Source organism: Strongylocentrotus purpuratus, unplaced genomic scaffold, assembly GCF_000002235.5.
Source record: "Strongylocentrotus purpuratus isolate Spur 01 unplaced genomic scaffold, Spur_5.0 spur5_scaffold_13, whole genome shotgun sequence".
NCBI lineage: Eukaryota > Metazoa > Echinodermata > Echinoidea > Camarodonta > Strongylocentrotidae > Strongylocentrotus > Strongylocentrotus purpuratus.
The window spans coordinates 8,221,036-8,241,792 of NW_022145598.1; the positions used below are offsets into that span (position 1 = coordinate 8,221,036).

General features: G+C 36.5%; 1 protein-coding gene and 1 long non-coding RNA gene across 2 annotated transcripts; both read right to left on the reverse strand.

Moving 5' to 3' along the window:
• Positions 1-269: 269 nt before the first annotated feature.
• On the reverse strand, positions 270-10,925 carry LOC105446398 (adhesion G-protein coupled receptor D1-like). The gene is made up of 13 exons (XM_030983860.1): positions 10,834-10,925; positions 9,277-9,394; positions 8,670-8,773; positions 7,877-7,979; positions 7,184-7,404; positions 6,694-6,760; positions 5,571-5,656; positions 4,276-4,444; positions 3,714-3,818; positions 2,792-2,939; positions 2,104-2,162; positions 1,556-1,630; positions 270-834 (listed from the first exon to the last, which is right to left on the reverse strand). Exons 2-13 carry the CDS (start codon positions 9,295-9,297, stop codon positions 340-342), a joined length of 1,653 nt encoding a protein of 550 aa, XP_030839720.1. The 5' UTR covers positions 9,298-9,394; positions 10,834-10,925; the 3' UTR covers positions 270-339.
• Positions 10,926-12,298: 1,373 nt separating this feature from the next.
• LOC105446401 lies at positions 12,299-14,808 on the reverse strand. Its single transcript, XR_004063703.1, has 3 exons — positions 14,631-14,808; positions 13,898-13,979; positions 12,299-12,391 (listed from the first exon to the last, which is right to left on the reverse strand). It is a non-coding gene; the product is annotated as an uncharacterized LOC105446401 (long non-coding RNA).
• Between the last annotated feature and the right edge of the window lie 5,949 nt (positions 14,809-20,757).

Sequence of the window (20,757 nt, forward strand, 5' to 3'; positions counted from 1 at the left end):
AGTATTTTGTATTTATGACATAAGTCCAATTTTAGGCGGGTAATGGTACATGTGCTTACTGTTGTAACGAATTAACCTTTCGGTATTTAAGGTATTTTATATGTAGTCTGTTTCATTAAAGGATCGGCATTTCAACGATACACCTACATCTTGACAAAAAAAATCACACCTCTCGAATCGTTTTTAATTTACTAAAAAATTATAGATATAATAATAAAATATTTGATATTCTTAAACGTAATTATGGTCTAATGTTAAAGAAAATAGGTGAATTTCGGGGATGTTTTCCGTAAATATTTATTAGTCGATGACTGATGACGTAACCTCAATGGATTCAGATTAAAAATCTGCACCGTCATCGGAATCTCCCTCTGCGTTGGAGGATGTAGGCGAGGGGTGGTCCATCCGGCTAGATCCAGGTAGATCGGGCAGGTCTACCCTAGAATTCGCTCCTTTTGCCACAGGCAGCTTTCCCTTTCCGTTCCCCTTGGAATATTGGGTGTAACCCGCTCCATTAAAGAGGGCGTTCTTGATTGCGAGATCTATGCTTCCGTTGGACGGTTCATCCTTGTTGTCGTTTGTTGGCGGTGTGCGTACCAATGCCTCATTTCCATCAGATTGCCCTGGAGCCGGATATTGTGGGCCTTTCCTTGTGGCGTAAGCAGGTTGGGCGGGGCCGGTGTAGTCAGCTGACGCGTCGTTGCCGTGCGAGACACCATCTCTCGGTTCTGATTGGTTGGTCGAGGGCTTCTTCTTCATCATCTTACGAGTCACGTGACGCTTCTCTTCCACTGTCCAATCATCGTTCTCGATGATACGATGTGTAACTCTCACCTGTCAAAGAGTTGAAAAGAAAAACCCATAATATTATGGTTTTAAAAAACACAAACATCCACGCCCACACAAACGCAACACGATTAAACCCACAAACACATTTGGAGCCATAGTGGAGCCAAAACTTAATCTGATAGGAAAATGGGGAAGATGAGATAGAGGAGACTACACCAAATACAACGGCAATAGTGCCATCAAAGCTTTTTTTTTTAAAGTACTGGTTTCCATAGTCTTGTGATGTTTATGTTCTAGCATAAAATTATTTCATATCAGTTTATATATATCGTGTAAAAAATAAATTACACTGTCTGTTTAAAGTTGAAGTTATAAGTGTTATAAGTATTGCTTATTTTCTACAAGATAAATGTAACACATATTTTGTATTTTTTTAATGTTGATGGTCTGACAAATATACCCAATCAAGATAAACAAATGAAGCGTTTAATTCCAAAAGAAGCTAAATTAATTTGTAACTTCAGAGAAAAGAGAAATTGATTACCAGACTTTGTATAGGCGTTTTAATATGGAATAGTGATATTAGAAGGTGCATTTTTCATAATGGCTCCCAAAATTTAGGTAAATAATTTTGATGAAAGACGGGTACTTATAAAGTGAACAATGTTCTGATATCAATAAATCAATTTTCATCACATTCTCAAGTGAATTTAGCTCCTTTTGGAATTAAACTCTTAAAATAATAATAATTATAATATTGCCATACCTCTTCCATCACATCAGTGTCCTCCAAGATGGCACCTGGGATGCTCTCTTCAATCGGGGTTTCACATCGGAGAACCTATATTTAGATGTTATCCAAATGAAAGGGAATGCTATCAAATACTGTAGATCGGAATTTACATTTGTCATCTACCATTTTTCACAATTGTAGAATGTTAATGATAAATAACGCATTCTGGCATTACATAGCACATCCACAAGTCTCCATAGGTATAACACTAGATTATATTTTGATACGTGTTCTCATTTTGTAAACGTTTACCATTATATTATAAGAAACCCCCTTTTAGATAAGAGGCGATATTTACTGGCTCAGTATTAATAGAAACGTCCCATTTTCAGAGCTTGTACATCTATTTCTTTTTTTAAAGTGAGGAAGCTATCAACTATGCTGAAATTTTATCGCATGACGATTATCTCCATTAAATAGTTATTTGGCTAGCTTCCTGAGCAGGTTATGACTAAAACGTTGACGTATCAAACCCCTCTTATTTCCATGTCATAAAATACGAAAATTATATATAGATTTACCGGTTGTGGGCGGCGCTTCCTGGGGCGTGTCACGGGACCGCGAGATGGGTCACTGGCTCCTGAGAGAGAGAGAGAGAGAGAGAGAGAGAGAGAAAGAGAAAGAGAAATATGGGGGAGAGAGAGAGAGATGGGGTGAGAGAGAGCAGGAGAGAGAGAGAAAGAGAGAGAAAGAGAGAGTGACACATAGAGAGATGTTAAATTCACATGAAACCGTCTATATTCACGCTATTCATTAAATAAAAAAGAATATCTTCAGGAATCATAATCCAAGAAAAAATTCCAATATTGAGGGGTTAATACGTTGTTATTATGAAATTACCCTGACCATGCTAATTGTTTTAATGGTCCTAATTAAAGTGCGGCTTTCACGTAATGATGAAACTTATTCAAATGGAAAATAAACTTGTTGTGATCATATCGCTATCGTGTAACACAAAGAAAAGGCGGCTAGTGACAGCGTCAGTGGAACATTATATGCATGTCTAGGATTATATCAGAAGCAAAATCTTTGATTTTCTGACAAGCAAAACAATGCGTTAAAACTTAAAAGTACCTCCATTGCAATGTTTAAATATGTGAACAACTATTTAGAGGAAAAAGAAATGAAGTTTTAGTCCCCCTGTTTCAATACCTGTCCCACCTCAGGAAACACAAATGGCCAAATTTCAATATCTAATAAAGTTCACACCTGTCAACTTAATGTCCTGTACATTACTTCGAGAAGTTTTCTCTTTGTCACGGCGAGAACTTCCTTGGGTATTACTCAGGTTAGACGTGCGAATATCTTCCGGGTCAATCACGTAATCCACACAGTTGAGGTCACATTGTCCTGAAGACTGTAGGTATTAAAGGAAAACGTGAGCGGGAGTATGAATGATAAATGCTGAATATGTCTGTACTTATTCAATAGAGGCTGAGAATATCTCCTTGTTAACGAGAAAGCTACTGTACAAATGTGCATTCAACTTAGGGAAACATGGCGACAAATTTACTCTGACAAAATTATTTGAAAAGCTTTAGCGCCCCTGACCCAATTCTGAGTTTTCTTCTGACGTAAGACTACGTTTGTGAATGGCGAAGCCTTTGACGCACCACAAGAGTGTGACATCGTATGAAAACCCGAATACAAAAAATAAACAGTGCAAATATTGCCTTGAGTAACGAGTGTATAGGGCAGTTTCTAATCACAGGTTTGATTAATAGTGCATGTTATGATGCATTGATGGGCTGGGCATATAGCAAGACTTCAGGACAATAGATGGACACATCGTTTAACAGAATGGCAACCAAGGATGGGAAAGAGAAGAAGAGGAAGGCGGAAGAGAAGATGGATAGATGACCTAACATCATACATGGGAACGGCCGCTTGGACTAGGATAGCTTGAGACAGAAGAGAATGGAAATGTTGTGAGAATGGATTTGTCCAACGTCTGGATGAGCTATAGCCTGATAGATAGATAGATAGATAGATATATGACGCAATCGAAACGACGCCTTGAATGCAAGAAGCGTAATGATTAAAAAAGGTAACTGTTTGATAAGACATGGTACTTCTGAAAATTAACATTTCTTTCTGAGTCGATGATATTTTGAATTAGAAAGCTACATACGCCTGTAGCATTGAGCCCGAGATGAGCAGAGATGGCGTTAGAATCGATGAATTCGCCTCTCGAAAGCATAATCTGTTTTCGCTTTAGACGCCAAGCCTGTCGAACCTGTACGAATGACAAATAAAATACTTAATCAATATCACCGAATGGTTTCAACATTTCTCTCTTAGAAATTCCGCCCTACGAGTTATTACAGAAATTGATATGGAAAGTAAGGCATAAAACAAGTAAAACTTTTGGATTATTAACTAAACTGTTTGGGTACTAAAACTGTATACCGGTGCTCCAATATGTACACCGGCAACAATATCTGGGGGTGTTTCACAAAGCCTTTTGTCAATGACAAATGACAAAAATCAGTGACAAATCTGCTGATAACCAATCAGAAGCAAGGTTTTCACTAGCTTATAAATTATAACAAAAACTGTTATTTGTCATTGATGACAAGTTTTGTAAAACACCCCCTGGACCTTATTTCATCAAAGTCCAGGGTTTGATAAGATAATAAGCTTATTGATAATAAATTCTCGCCTTTCGGAAATCGTTTGAAAATATAACCAACCTCTGAATTCATAAGACAGTGGAAAAAGAAAACGAAAAATCCTTGGAGTGAGTTGAAGATGGTGAAGAGATACTGAAAGATAACGGTGTCCGAGTTGATGGCCATCAATCCAAAGGCCCAGGTTAACCCAAGTAGTGGGAGGAGGAAAATGGCGCCTTTGACCCCAGCCCTGTAAAAATATAAAATAATAGTGGGTTCTTTTTAGCGCTCAAGTCGGTCAGACTTGACACCCCCGGGGAGGGTTTCCCAAATATCCTAATCTGGAATTATCTCTAAGTTGGACTTAACAATTATGGAAAGCTGTTTGCATCTTTGAAAATATTTTGTAAAAGTTATTTTAAAAGTCATAACATGTTGATTCAAATCATTCATATTTTCTATTATCAAGGAGAATTCATGTTCTTGATGTGGAATTTAATTTTTGCTTTTGAATATATTTTATTTTAAGGCTACAAATGGCTTTCCATAATGTTCAAGTCCAACTTAGAGTTAAGTTCGACTTAGGATGTTTGTGAAACACCCCAGGTAGTCAAATTGTATTACTCCGGCTTTAGCATGGCTGCCCTCTAGTGCCCTTACATCGCTCTAGCATTTCAAAGAATTAATTCCTGCCAAGGACCCATTTACCTCACCTGGGTCAAGCGTGTCAAAAGTAGGTTAATATCTTGCCAACGGATATTAATGCCGTGTCGGGACTCGAACCGCGAACCATGTGATCCACAGTCCGGTTATGTATCTACTAGGCTATGACACCTCCACATAAATATATCAATATTTATTATATCAACATTATACTAAACCAGAAAGGTATGACATATGATATATAGCTAATCTTAAATCGTGTTATTAACTTGTATTTCAAGGTAGGCTGGCATGAATAAATAAGTATGACTTATTTGTCATGTTTTAGATGGAACTTCTGAACCAGTTAACTAGAAACGTACTGAAGTAAATAATATGTGCACATTACACTACACATCATACATGTAAATATTGTTCATGCTTAATAATACCTCGACTTTCTAAGTTTTCTAATCCCTCAGCTATAAAAAAATATTTGTTACCAAAATCGTTTTCCATAAATTAATCTCCCCCCCCCCCTTTTTTTTTCCTACTCATGAGCATTGATACGAACGTGAATATTCGATGCAAAATTTATTTAATTCTATGACATATTATTTTTGTCGAAGAATGAGATAACACATTCCAAAAAGGAAGTGGCAAGAAAGGGAGCTTTAGATGCCTGAGCAGCACAGGCCTCTCTGTACATTAAACGAAAAAGTTATTTGTCTTACTTTGCTTGTTCTTTGCTGCTCCCAGCTTTTACATTCGTCGCTTGAATGATGATTTTGACCACCATACACATGACAGCCATATTAACCTGCAGTAAAGGAACAAGGTATATAATGCGAGTTTACTTTCGAGTGCATATGTCATGACATGTTATTGGAAAGTAGAGTTAAATCCAAGAAACGGGTACATTTGTGATAGCATATAATATGATAAGAAGAGAAAGAGAGAGAGAGAGAGAGAGAGAGTGAGAGAAAGAGTGAGAGAGAAAAACATGCAAAGTTAGTGTTAGTAATGTAGGCAAGCTTGATTTAATAAACAGTAGATCAACGTATATGTTTGAATCCGAATGAATAATTGCATATACATATTTAGTTACTGAATGCAAATAAATAAAATTTTGACATAAAACATCAGGACTATAAAATTCTGGATACTGCAGAATAAGTTCTCGCAGGCTTCTTAAGAATTGTGATGTATACATATGTAAACAACCCGATTACTACCTTTGAATTTCGCAGATTTCATTAATTCCTTATCAGAATACAGAACCTGTATCTAATTACAGGAATTGATAAAAACATGTAGGACAACGGGGCCCATCAAGAGCAAGGGAAGCTTCAAAGTGCTGATGAGATGACGAGATAATTTAGGATAAGACGAGAAGATGATTTGTTGGAACTCGGAAAGTATAGACTTCTTTACAAGTTGACAAGTCGCGGGAACTCAGCAAGTCGGCTTGTTTAGGATAAGATGACGAGATGACATGTTGTTTGAACTCAACAAGTCAACTTGTTTATGACGTGAAGACGGGAACACAAGTTAAAAGACGAGAAGACGAGTTATTGAAACTCTCAAAGTCAACTTGTCCTAATTAAGTTGACTTTTCTGACTCTCATGTATTCATTCCAAAGAAGTCGACTTGTCGAATTGAAACGATCCGCCATCTCAACTTCTTCTTCTACTTATGTTAAAGTCGACTTGCCGAATTCCAACACATTTTATTCCCGTCTACTTTTCCTAAATCTTGTCGTCATTTCATCGGCACTTTTGAGCTTCCGTACATATGCAGGATACTTCGCTGCATGAACGAAATTAAGATGGGTAAATAATTAATTTGGAACTTACCACGATGATTCCTACGGCTGGACCAACAAAAGCCCAGATAAATCCACGCTCAACGATTAGCCAACATCTAGCAAAGTAAATATTTAGATATTAAAAATAACAGAGCTGTGAAAGGAAGCAATCGTTTTTTCCGTTGAAATCAAGCGCATACCGGGCGTTTTCGTCCAAAATAATGTACGAAAGATGTTTTAATAGCGCACCCCAAATAACTGTCATACTGTATCTTAAAGTTCAAACCACCCAAGCATCGACACTCTAGTATTCCTTACTCCCCCCCCCCTCTCTCTCTCTCTCTCTTTCTCTCTGTCTCCCCTCTTTCTCTCTCTCTCTCTCTCTTCCTCTCTCCCTCTTCCCTCTTCCCTCATTCTCTTTCGCTCCCTCTCATTCTTTCTCAATCTTCTCTCAGTACCTTTCCCCTATTAAACTACACCCCCGGTTTTTCTAGTGATTCCAGTGACTATCAGATGAACAACATAAAATTGCGACGAACCCTCCATCCGAACCGTATCCATCATGGTCAATCGCCGTTGTTATGCCAACCACCAAGACGGGGATTCCCCATCCCAGCAGGGAGTATACCTTCCAGCGACTGGTCTCCGAACCAAAGACCCTCACTACCATGTTGTAAAGATGCAGTCCCTCCGTCAACATCCAGGAGAAGACGGATAGGTAGAAGAAATGAAGGAGGATGGCAATTACTTTGCATGCAATCTGTAAGAACGAGACCATATGATAATTCAAATCAAGTCAATTCAATATGGTTTATTCAAAGATACAAAGTAATAGTCCTGGGGCTAATTGCACTATGTTAGTAATGTTAATAATGACATGAAATAGAATCAACAATTTATTTTTTAAAAAGACTTAAAAAGTTGTAAAAAATACATAGTCATTACAAATAAAAATGACGCCTTCAAAGAAACATGAATTTTGATTATGCTTGTCATAATTATTTAAATATGAGAAAAATGGTATTAAATATTTCGTCAGGTCTGCGAACACTGTCGTTGGTATAAATGGAATTTTAAACGTAGTATAAATATGTGTATAGCGCTTTTTACTAGGTTTCTAAGCGCTTCTATGGATTAAATTGCTAACCCTGACATGATATTTTACACATTCTGCTCCCTAGGGAGTATAAATGAAAGCCTACATGAAGTACAAAAGATCACCAAGCTCTCACCTTAATCTTAGTTTCTCCTACTCCGGCGATGAACAGAAGATCCGAAATCATGAGAGCCACTACCAGGTTCTTGTGAATAAACGTACGATCTGATTTAAGAGATCTGCATCAAATAGGGATGTTAAAGGTAATGCAAAGCTTTAGGCAATTTCGAAAATTGAATGGATAGTAATTCTTTAAAATGTTGATATATTTGGATGCTCATGTGGATGTATTGTAATCACTAGCCCCTAAAACACTTTTGCTTTCGAGAAATTGAATAATTAATAATAAATTTACCAATGCTCCCGGTAAATTTCAAATAACGCCTACGGCCATTCCATGGTAGATGGAACCATGAAAATCTCAGAATATGCTGTTCTGATATATCATTTCAACAGGGGAAAAACGAATATGTCGATTGTAATCAAGAAACATTGTTTTAAAGTTAAAGTAATATCAGTCTTGAGAGGCTATACAACATAAAGAGTTTATTTTTTTTACAATTTCATCACTTTAGACTCGATTTCAACCGCGACAAAGATCATTGAATATTGTAAATGTAAATGTTGTCTTCTTACAGACAAAGAGACAGCTAAATTACAAGGAAACGGAAAACAAGCTATAACCTAACAAAAATAAATAGTATGTATAATTATTACTCTGCCACTACTATGCTTGAGCCTCTGTCTAGACACGTGACCGAAATAAGTTTCCATGTTGAACTTACATTGGACAAATATATACATTCAATTGAAATGAAATTGCATGTATCAAACAGTAACAAATTGAACGCAAACGTCTGGAGACTTACCCGAGATAAGTAAAGGTGAAAATGGTGAGCACTAATGCTAAAATGGAGATACTGCATCCTACATAGGTCAACCATTTCAGAGCGGTTTGGTGCACTGCCGGGATCTGAAAGTTCGGGAAATGAGACACAAAACATTTAATAGATGTTTCGTGTATCGTGATTCGTTCACTTGACTCTCAATCCCAGAGATGAGGGTTCGAATCCCAGCCCAGCACCAACGTCATTTGGCAAGACGTTAATCCACATTTGCAACTCCCCAACAAGGTGTAAATGGATACCCGGCAATTGCTGGGGCTTCTCTTGGTAAACAAATATATATTTAGTGTTTTGAATAATTGTTGCAGGAATCACCGGATTAACTTACACGACAGGTGTCATTACGTGAGTTGTTCAGTTAATTCTGTCTACAACAATACAATATCATCTCACGTTTGTGTTATGATTGGAAACAAGTCGAGATAATAGCACAAAATCATGACTTTCACATTTTGTCCCGGTTTAGTTCAAACTTTCACCGGTCTATATCTTTCATTTTCTATTTTCTTTTTTAAATTAGGTTATTCTTAAAGTTGGATTTCACTTTATGGTATTGCTTCCCTTTACTGACCTCGTATTCGACGACCTGCATAAGGATAGCGAAGGAGGTCGTATGAGCACAGCGACATGATGACCGCCCGGACGATGACGAGTTAGAAAGTAGACTGCACCCAGCATCTGACCATACTCTGCATCGACCAAAGAAAAATTAGATGAAAGTGTTTCTTTTTAAACTCTCCATTTGCAACAAGTGCGAATTTTCACATAATTCTACAGGATTTACTACGTTTCATAGGATCTTCGCGTCATGTCGGGTTGTCGGGTTACACGAACTTTTGTGAGAACATTTCCCCATATTCAAGAAAGTTCAGGTAATTTGGATGCAAAGACTCTCATTTTTATATAAAGAACATAGTCCTTAAGATATAACTAATCGTTTCACATGTACTTCAGTGAAAACATGCCTATACAGTCAGACAATGACGTTGATCTTTAGCATTGTTGAAAAATCTTGAAATCAAATGCCTGTATTTTGTAGTAAGACGTGTAGGGTCGAGACGCGAGCTTTCGCAGATTTTTCCAAAAAAGTCGGGTAAACTGGGCCCACCACTTCGGCGAAAGGCGTGGTATATTTCCCACACGTTACATATGGCCCTTCGCGAATTAGGGCTTGATTAGTCACAAGAGTTTTTGTAACCGACGCGAAGATCTGATGGAACGAAGTGAGCCAAATCTGCAGACATGCAATGGGTGCCGATCGGCGCAGACAAAAACGATATTGGTGGATATTATCGACTATTTGGAACACTAAAAACTTAAAAAGTATCATAGCGCTTACAGAATCACAGAATATGAACAGAATCATAAAATACATAGACTTATGAAATAGGAACCAATAAAGGGAGGATTGCACTGTGCCTTATCAAAGCGCCGTGTGGTAACACATTTCATATCGTAATTTGTTACATGACAATCCTGTCATCACATTGTGTTTCAGACTAGTGCTGTACTAGAAATATCTAAATAAACTACAAGCCAATAGTCAATCTTCCGTTTCAGAAAGCGAATAGCGAGGTTAATTGAATGGCACATTAAGAGTCAATACATAAAGAAACAATCATTAAGAAGAATAGAAGGTGAAGGAACGGAAAGGACAGCCACAGGGAAAGCGGGAAAAAGATGAGAAGAAATTAATAAAGTAAAAGAAGAGAACTTAAAAAAAAACAAGAAAGAAGAAGAAGAAATCCTGTGAAAAAAGTATTATGCAAATCAAGATTGAACGTCGATATCGCTTTTGTTACTTTATTATCATATTTCAATATTATATCATTGAAAAACATGCTTTTTTCCCTCTTCATTGAATAATTCAGTGTAGAAAATATTAATACATTTTGCAACATTTAACTTTTGACTTCTCCCATATTCAGGTTTACTGCACATTCCATGATAACATTACACATGGGGCATCAATATAAAGAGGAATAAACAGGCTTTCCAATAATATATACTAACGTCAAGTTTGATAATGTGGTAACAACTCAACCCTAAATTGCAAAACAAAAATTGAGGAGTTTTGTTAACTGCATCGATATGAGATAGTGGCTTATGGAAACCTTTCACCTCTCACCTTCGAGCTTCCCGCCAAAATACGCATTTAGCCCGGGTTTTTCTTTTCCTTGTTTTCCCGTTGACCACGATCGTCTGTTCGTCATCATCAAGCTCCTGTGATTCAACACGTGAGTAGGACTAATTATTAATTTGGACTAATATTACTATTAATATGGCGCGTATACTGGAGCGGTATAGGAAGCGAGCCGGTCGGGAAGACCATATGTACCTGACGTGGCCTTCGATCTGGGCCGGTCAAGAGGTACATTGTTGTTTTGTATACGCTTCCTGGCACTATTGTGTCTCCACTCTCCTCGTTAGACTGCTCTAGCCAAGACCGGTCTGGCGTAGACCTGTCATAAAAAGTGGCCTTTATTATTTTATTTTACCATATGCCTCGGTGTGTTCCCTTAATATTACTGAAAATTATCGCAATTGCCTTTTTAAGTCTTCTGCTATCATGGTTATTGTAAGTTTATTCTCATCTTTATCATAATATAATGCGATGAACTATTCAGAAATGAATGAATAAATAGACGAACAACAAAATAATAATAAACTAATGAATAAATAAAGTATTGAAAGAATGCCACAAAAGTATGTTTAATGTAATATTTACCTTGGTCAAAGAAAAAACACTATACGTTAAATAATAACACTATGGACGAATTCTATATGATTTATAATTGATTTTTCGTCAGTATTTTGGGGTGGTATATTCATCAACTGAAAATGAAGGAAGTTGATTCTAAAGACGTAAAAAGAAAATTAGTAAACGCTGACTTTTTAAAAAATGAAAATGAATCGAAAAATTAATGAGGACGAAATCAGGTGCCATTTTTAAGGATTTAGAATTTAAATTTAGATTTATAAAAAAAAAAAAAAAAAAAAAATTAAATAATTTTTTTTAAAGTAATACAAAGAAAAAAACTGATTTATATTGGTTAAGGCGATCGTAACAAGTCGTTTAGGCTTTTAAAAACCTTAAAGTTCAGTAAGCAATATACTCTTGTGGACAAAATACCATGCATTGATTGTCAAAATTCATATGTTGGAGAAAAATGGGAACACTGAATGATCGATTGAAGGAACACAAAAGAGCCCTCAGATTGAGCAATCCATATCACTCGGCAGTAGCAGAACACACCCTTTATACTGGACATAACATTTGATGGGATGATAACCATATCATTGACTTTAAAGTAGACGTCTGGTCAAGAAAGGTGGAAGAATCTATTCGTATCCAAATTTTAATCCTTTGGTGAATAGGGACTCTGGCTAAAAATATCTTCTCTCTATATGATCCCGAGGTAGCAGATAGCTAGAAACCGTGTGAAGAATCATTTGGCTCGGGGAAGTCCACAGGAGTGGATGGAAGCTTGCCTACAAAGTTTAAAGTTGGTAGAAGCCCAAATTACATATTCAATCATTATTTCAAATGATACTTCACCTGTTCATGTCGAAGGGTAAACGTGACAGGAACGGAATGTTTCTTTACTTGATCAGTCAGAGTGAAGCTTAAAACCCCGCTTATCAAAGATTGCTCGATTGCAGTGGCATTTCCGTTTGTGCCCAAGCTAGGAACAAAAAAACGAGATCAACTGACGAGGGTGACATTAAGAAAACACAACAAACACAACGGTCAATATTCTAATGAATACTATTTTCGTAATGCAACAAAATTTGGCTTGACTTTCGAATAGAGTTTAAGTTAGGGTTAGAGTTATGGTTATAGATAGGGCTATGATTAGGTAAAGTGTTACTTAGGAAATATAAGTCTTCATATTTAGCTTTAATGATGAACCTACGAACGTCTGGTCAATTTTTGTGGTGGGGTATTCTAAAGTAGCTCCCTAAATGTAGTTCATACGTCTTTGTAAAGTCCCTTGATACGAATTATTCATTCACCTCTTCCAAATAAATTTATATCAATAGTATGTAAATTGCATATATTACAAGTTATTAGTTAGAGCAAGCCATTTTGTTTGTACTACCTAGAAGCAACAAATGCATGCAATGCGCATTTGACTACTTAAAATATTGAAGTCAATTGCTAGTTTTTAGATCGACAACTTCTGATTTTCAAAGCCATGAAAAATGTCGACTTTTCAGAGAGCCATTGTAATACTCCTCTGACAGACCCTAAACAGCAAATAAGTTTATATTATTGTTAAAAAAAATGGCTTATAAGCTTTGCGTTGATATATAATTCATTTATTTCATCGTCACTTCCGACAGGGTCCTTATAAGGAATAATATAGACAAATAGACTGCTATGAGAGGCATCGCTGTTTCTATAGGCTCAAGGGGACGTTACATCTTACCGCCCTGGGGCGCCTCGGGGTCACATCAGGACGTAACGTCCCCAGAGCCAGTATAGAAACAGCTATGCTTCGAATATTAAAGCAGTCCATATATCTTTGATGTACCGAATTCACAAACAAATCTACAAAGAATTCTTATCTTATCCTTTTCTTGAGTAAAGACTGGCTAAAACATCACAGAAAATCTGAGGCAATGTCTGAAAATCTTCGATGGAAAGTTGCCTGAATGTTACGATCATTCGGGAATCACAAACACTGTATTTTGTATCCGTGCGCTCACAAAGAAACTGTTGACACTTTAACCAATGGGGATCCCAGCAAAACGAATTTATGCGGCCCGTTACCGGGGCAACGGGCATCTTTTAAACAACTATTTACCGGTAGCCGGACGTGCGGGCATTAAAAAAAAAATGACCGGTAGGCAGGCATGGCTAAAATCACGAGTCCCATTACGACCAATCAGATGACTAGATTTATTCAATATACTGAAGAGAGGTACGGATATTATCAATCATAAAACACTGCGAACAGAACCCAGTCTGACTTTTATGCGACCGCGCAAGGACGACGCGTCCTTGCGCGGTCGCATAAAAGTCAGACTAGTCTTCTCAACAATTTTGTTTAAAAACATTTCACTGACAGGGTGTAAAATTGAATATCACTTGGTAAAAGTAGTAATTATTTGAAACTCATATTTTAATACAGTCCTGGACCTTCCTGTATCAAGATAGATAAAATTTAACAGAAAATAATAATTACTCTGTAACTTCGATGTCAAAGGCGTCATCATCCACTGCGTCGGTTACCATTTCGTTATAAACTACAGCCACGGATAGGGAACCTGTAAAATCCATAAAAAATACAACCGTGTTTCATATTCCCTTATTTTCACTTAGATTTTAAAGTCATCATAATAACAATTTAAAACCGCAACACACATATCGTAATCAGCAAATTCTTTATAGAAATTTGGCAGTAGTTATTCGTGGCCAAAATCGAAGGTCAAGTTTTCAGGGTTAAACCACATAATTATTTTCAAATTTACTCCAAATTGCTCAAATTAAGAATGGCTATAATAACATGTTTAATTTGAACGATTCTTCCGCTAAATATACAACAACAAAAAGTTCTCATGACGTAAGAGGGTCCCCCCCCCCCCATTTTGTTATAAAGTTCTCGCAATGTTGTTTGTGAATGCAACGAGAACGTTTTTTCTGAGTTGTTGATATATATTTAAAAAATCTTATTGACAAACCTTAGACATGGAACATAATATTCTCTTTACAAAAAAAAAACACTCTTTGATGACGCGTTCGGGAATATAAGGGGAGGGCAGTCCAAATAATAGCTCAATATATGAGCAATATATTTAAGATTCAAGATTCAGGATGATCTACGAAATATCATTAAGAATGCCTGCAGAAGTCTTATTCTAAAATGTTAAGAATCTAAATGCCCTATTTAATTTTATTTTTTTAGACACCCGATATACCTTCAACATCTTGCACGTTTTCCATATCGCAATGTATCGCTGCACTGGCGTCGGAAAAGAGGTTGTCTTGAAGTGATGCCGCAGTTCTCTGGATGTCGCCTTCGCCTCCGATGGTGAACCAGTTGGTGGGCGAAGCTCGGTCAATGTTTTCTACCAAGATGACTATGAGATGGGAGGGGAGTAAGAGAGAGAGATAGAGTGTGTGTGTGTGTGTGTGTGTGTGTGTATGTGTAGAGGTGTGTGTGTGTGTGTGTGTGGGTGTGGGTGTGTGTGTGGGGGGGGTATGTGTATGTGGTATTCAAGTGATAGAGATGGGAAAAGTGAGACAGAGATGGAGGGTAGATATATAGAGAGAAAGAAATGTGATAAGAAGTACAAACTCAAACCTTGAAAGGTACAAATGGTAACATTGCATGAAATGTCGACCTATTAGTACTTAACACATATGAAAGATTCAGTATTAAACCTCCAAAGGGAAAAATGTAAATATTGGATAAAAAGTGCAACGTTAAATCTCAAGTTCTGAAAACAGCGTAATATGCACCGTTTTTTGTTAACGCTTTGGTTGCTGTCTTTACCATTCATTCTGCACAGTTGCCAACGGTGCAAATTTTGCACAAAACCATAGGCACCAATATTATTGATGAAACGATTTCTTAGTGATCAAAATGGCTTTGCATAATGACCTTTTTCCGATTATGATAAGCTCCATGGTATTCCTTTTAACACCGGTAATAATTTGGTAATAATCTTGTGCTAAAACAGTTAACTTATCTTGAAGCCTGTGATGTATATATTACATGATAGATACAAAGTGGCACAGGGATAGTAAATGCGTGGCAGGTAAAGAGTTAAACTTTGAACTTAAAATTTACCCATTCCATCAGTTGATACGGATGCGTTTTGATTAGACTGTTGGGCATACATCGTGGTTATCCTCTCACTGAATACAGTAAACTCCATGACGACTTCCAAAGTCTGGAGGGAAAGGAAAAAAATCAATATACACTGTTGCTCATAACGGTGGAATATTTTTTTTTATCCCAATTTATGGAATCATTTTAAAAATAATTTAAAAATACTAGATCTAGATAATAGTATACAGTCTCAGATTTTATTGAATAATAATTTGCCAATATGTGTTTTGCGTGACTGCTAAAGCATGTATGTTATGCTACTATGTTAATTAACTAGGGGACCTATGCCCTTAAGTCATAAATGACAGTAATGAGGATTAATGCCTCACAAAAGGGCACTAATATAGCACATCGACACGGTGTTGATCCTGGGGCCTCACAGTTACGAGGCCATTGCTTTGTCACTGAACCATGACTGTACGCAGCGGGGGCTATGGTAGGGGGCAGTTTCCATAAATTTAAAAAAAAACAGAAAATGCAATAAATTTTCAATAATTTATTGCATTCTACCCCGGTCCCCAACATAAAAAAATCTTCTGTGTGCCCATGCCTTGAGCCATAATGCATGGCCGTCCAGAGGATTTTTTTATGTTGGGGACCGGGGTAGAATGCAATAAATTATTGAATATTTATTGCATTTTCTGTTTTTTTTTTAATTTATGGAAACTGCCCCCTACCCTAGCCCCCGCTGCGTACAGTCATGGTTCAGTGACAAAGCAATGGCCTCGTAACTGTGAGGCCCCAGGATCAACACCGTGTCGATGTGCTATATCAGAGCCCTTTTGTGAGGCATTAATCCTCATTACTGTCATTTATGACTTAAGGGCATAGGTCCCCTTGTTGATAAACATAGTAGCATAATATACATGCTTTAGCAGTCACGCAAAACACATATTGGCAAATTATTATTCAATAAAATCTGAGACTGTATACTATTATCTAGATCTAGTATTTTTAAATTATTTATAAAATAATTCCATAAATTGGGATAAAAAAAATATTCCACCGTTATGAGCAACAGTGTATATTGATAAATGCAAACGTAGCTATACTTTTCATTTTGTTTTCGTAGTACGTTTAAGAATCTATGTCTAGCGTTGTACATAACTACACTGTCATAACTATTGTTACTGGCATATATTTTACTATAGGTACTAGTATTACTACTACTACTACATAATAATAATACTAATACTTCTGCTACTACTACTACTACTACTGAAATTCAACTACTACTATTACCTTTACTGCCTTTACTATTACTAAACTGCTGCTGTTGCTACTATAAGTACTCCTAACGCTGCTACTACTATTGCTAATACTACTACTACTACTACTACTACTACTACTACTACTACTACTAATACAACTACTAATAATACGACTTCTATTTCTTCTACTACTGCTACATATTCATACTCCGCGTTTACGTAGCGCTTAATCAGCTATATTAATACCTTGCTTATCGGCTTTCGCACACAAATTATGCATATTCTCCACTCTCTTGGGAGCATTCTAGCTAGGCGCCATTTTACATACTCTCACAATGTTGAGCATACTTCGTTAACGTTCGCATCCTATCGTGTACCTATTTAATACCTGGGTGGAGAGTGGCAAATTTAGATTAACGTCTTGCCAAAAGACGGTATAGTGCCGTGTTGGGGTTTAAAACTCGTACCTTGTGATCTACAGTCAGGCGACTTAACCATTGGAAACCATGCAATTGAAATGATCGTGTCACCGCTGTGAAATTAGTTAAGCTCCATCAAAGCAAATTATGAAAGAGCCCCCTCATAATTCCAAGCAATTGCATTCAAAAGATTACACATACTAACAAATTACCTGGCCAGTCAGAAACTGCTCCAGTAACTTGTTGATTCCAAGTAATTCCTGCGTCATAAACATAAAAAAGATACAATTGAAACAATCGTAAATAGTTCAGCATAATACAAAAAAGGAAAACAAAAAAGCGTACTTCCTCTGATCGCCGTGCCGAGTTGGATAAATCACCTTTCTTTACTATTTTCCTCGGTTTGTATCGTTACAAAATTAAGAATTACATGGCGAAATATTGTTATGTTTCAATGTATGCTACTCGTCTTTTATTCATGAATTTATTTGACACCCAATCATCGCTCAGATAATTGCTATAATATGCTCAAAATGTAGACTTTGATTCGCTCACTAGTAGTCTAGATCTGAGGTGGTAGTAAATTAGTTACAGTGTAATGATATAAACTTAGATAATAACACAACTATTATTAATGCTAAGCTCAGTACAAACTAAGTAAGCAAGACCGTCTCCTAATTCTACATCTTCTGATGTAATCTAAGTGAGATGAAAATATGGAGCGCCAGGAGTGTCAAGCCTGACAGACATGAGCGCTATACAAGAACCCACTTTTATTATTATTATTATATTCCAAGTCTAGATCTAAATCTACCACATTTATAACACAAACTGAGTTTAAATCTATGTAGTGAGGTTTAAATTGACTGCAAAATGATGTGCAAGTTCTGCTATGCATTCAGCGTTATCATTTTAGATCTAAAGATCTGAAAGAGTCAATTGTATATTTGCCATTTGACATTTCAGATTTACAGTACGTATACTGACAAAAGCTGAAGTGAGAACACGGGGTGTGGTCAGTCAGATGCAAAATACACCCTGAGGAGTGTTTCACAAAGACTAAGATCGACTTTTAGTTAAACTTGACTATGGCAGGCTATTCATGCCACTGTCTGCTATCACCATTGTTGTAGAGAAAAAGTTTGAATTATAACTTAAGTTTACATTGTTAGTTTAAAAATTCTTCAACAATGAACTATCAAAACATTTGAATTATGTAGATTTGTGACGTCCCTTGAGAGACCAATGGTGAGAGCAACCGATTGCATGAACAGCCTGCCATATTGAAGTCCAACTTAAAGTCGATCTTAGTCTTTGTGAAACACCCCCTGGTTTCGCATAAACAACATGTCATGTGTTTGATATGTCATGAGAGTGAACTTTGGAAAGATTCCACGCCCACTGCCGAACGTTGAAATAGGTAACCAGACTTTGAATGAAGTACAGGTTTTAAAAATATGCGGTATCCTTGTGCAATCAGATCTCACGTGGAAAAGCGATGTAATCACCATGGTTTCCAGGGCTAAATGGAGAAGGTCCATGTTGAGACAACTCAAATCCTTCGAGCTCAGCTGTGAGTATTTATTGATTGTGTATACACTGGCTATGTTTAGGCTTTTGGTGGAGTATGCAGTCCCCATGTGGCATCCAAGGCCGGTGTTTCACAAAGATTCGAAGTTGAACTTAACATTTATGAAAAGCCGTTAGCATCTATGAAATTATTTTGTAAAATTTATTATTAAAAGGCATACAATTTTGATTCAAATCGTTCATATTTTCTATTATCATGGGAGATTTCATGTTCTTGATGTTGAATTTATGAAAAGTCTAAAATACTTGAATTTTCGCTTTAAAATATATTTTTTTAAGCTACAAACGGCTCTCCATCATTTTTAAGTCCAACTTAGAGTTAAGTTCGACTTATGATCTTTGTGAAACACCTCCTGGTCAAATCAGCAATGTACTCAATTAAAGAGAATTCAGAAATGTTCTTAAAGCTACTTGGTAGCATTGTTCAGATGAGGTGCTAAGGTAGCGACTTCAATGCTAGATGTACAATGTACGTCTTATCCAGTGGCTGTCATGGAATCTTCATGGCTTTACTTGTACCAAGTATAACGTTAATCCGCAGACTGAAGTTTGACTATATGAGACTTCTTTGTCAAACTAAGGCAATAGGCAATAGGCAGTAGGCAATTATCATTGATATATCAAATTTTAGTCACATTGCGTTTTTTGTATTCTTGGTTTCCTTTATTGAAAAGGAAACATTCGTTTCCATTCCCCATACAACACATACCTTTTCCTTTCTCGTCTCCATGACTTAACCGTTGCCTTTTCTTCTTCCTTTCCTTCGAACGAAAATAAGTCTTTTGGATTATAATAACCATGTTATTGATTCACATTTCTCATGCCAAATCCAGTATCATTCTTTTATTTCTTATAACATGATGGTAATTGTTATATTCATTTTGTTCTGTATTCTTTTCGAAACAAATTGGACAATTTAGCGTAGGCTGCGAGACAGATTTTGATTAAATATACCATTTAATAAATGCATCCCTCTTCAGCATAGACATTTCCCATCCTTTTTCTATCACTGCAAACCTCTCAGTGAGTATTCAAAATCTCTTCTTAATAATGACAAACAAGGATGATATATCCATTCGGATGTATTTATGTAATCATTGGCATACGAGAGAGTCAGGCATATTAAAGGTTATACACAGTTTTGGTATGGGGTCATGAATTTGGTTCAAATGAACATATTGGAATCATATGCGATTTTACAATATTTAATGATCGTTGTCGCGGTTGAAATCGAGTCTAAAGTGATGAAATTGTGAAGAAAAAAAATAAATCATTTCTTAATGTTGTATAGCTCCCTCTCAAGACTGATATTAATTTAGCTTTAAAACAATGTTTCTTGGATACAATCGACCGATTTGCCATTCCCGTTTGAAAATTATATTTCAGAACTGCATATTTTGAGATTTTCATGATCATTTTCATGGAATGACTATTTTAAATATTTGAAATTTACTGGAAGCACCGGTAATTTTTTTTATTATTCAATTTTTCGAAAGCAGAAGTGTTTTAGGGGCTAAAATTTATAGTGCTTATAATACATCCACAGGGGCATCCAAATATATTGAAATTGTAAAGAATTACTATCCATCCAATTTTGAAAATTTCCCAGAACTTTGCAAACTCTACCCCTGCTCTCTCTCTCTCTCTCTATCTATCTCTCTTTCGCTATTTCCATTCCCCTTAATTTCTCAACGAATCAGAATGGCAATAATACTACTACTTTGGAAATCTGTATACAGCGCACATTATTCTGGGCAAAGTGTAGGAATAGATATAATAAGATATTAAAGGGACGTGGTATTATTGTTCAGATGAGAGATAGTGGTGCTAAGGTAGTGAATTCAATGCTAGATGTACAATAATCTGAAAATTTGAGTGAAAACGGACCATATTATTCATGGTACAAATTTGGGAAAACTGATCATCGATTCCTCAATTCTCCCAACTATATTATTACAATTTATTTACATTTTTTAGGTGAATGGAAATC

Coding starts and splice junctions, on each gene's coding strand:
- LOC105446398 (XM_030983860.1), bottom strand. CDS start 9,297: ATGCAGGTCGTCGAATACGAG. Junction 7,405..7,876: donor TAGGAGAAACTAAGATTAAG/GTGAGAGCTTGG, acceptor TCGTTCTTACAG/ATTGCATGCAAAGTAATTGC. Junction 6,761..7,183: donor GGATACGGTTCGGATGGAGG/GTTCGTCGCAAT, acceptor TTACTTTGCTAG/ATGTTGGCTAATCGTTGAGC.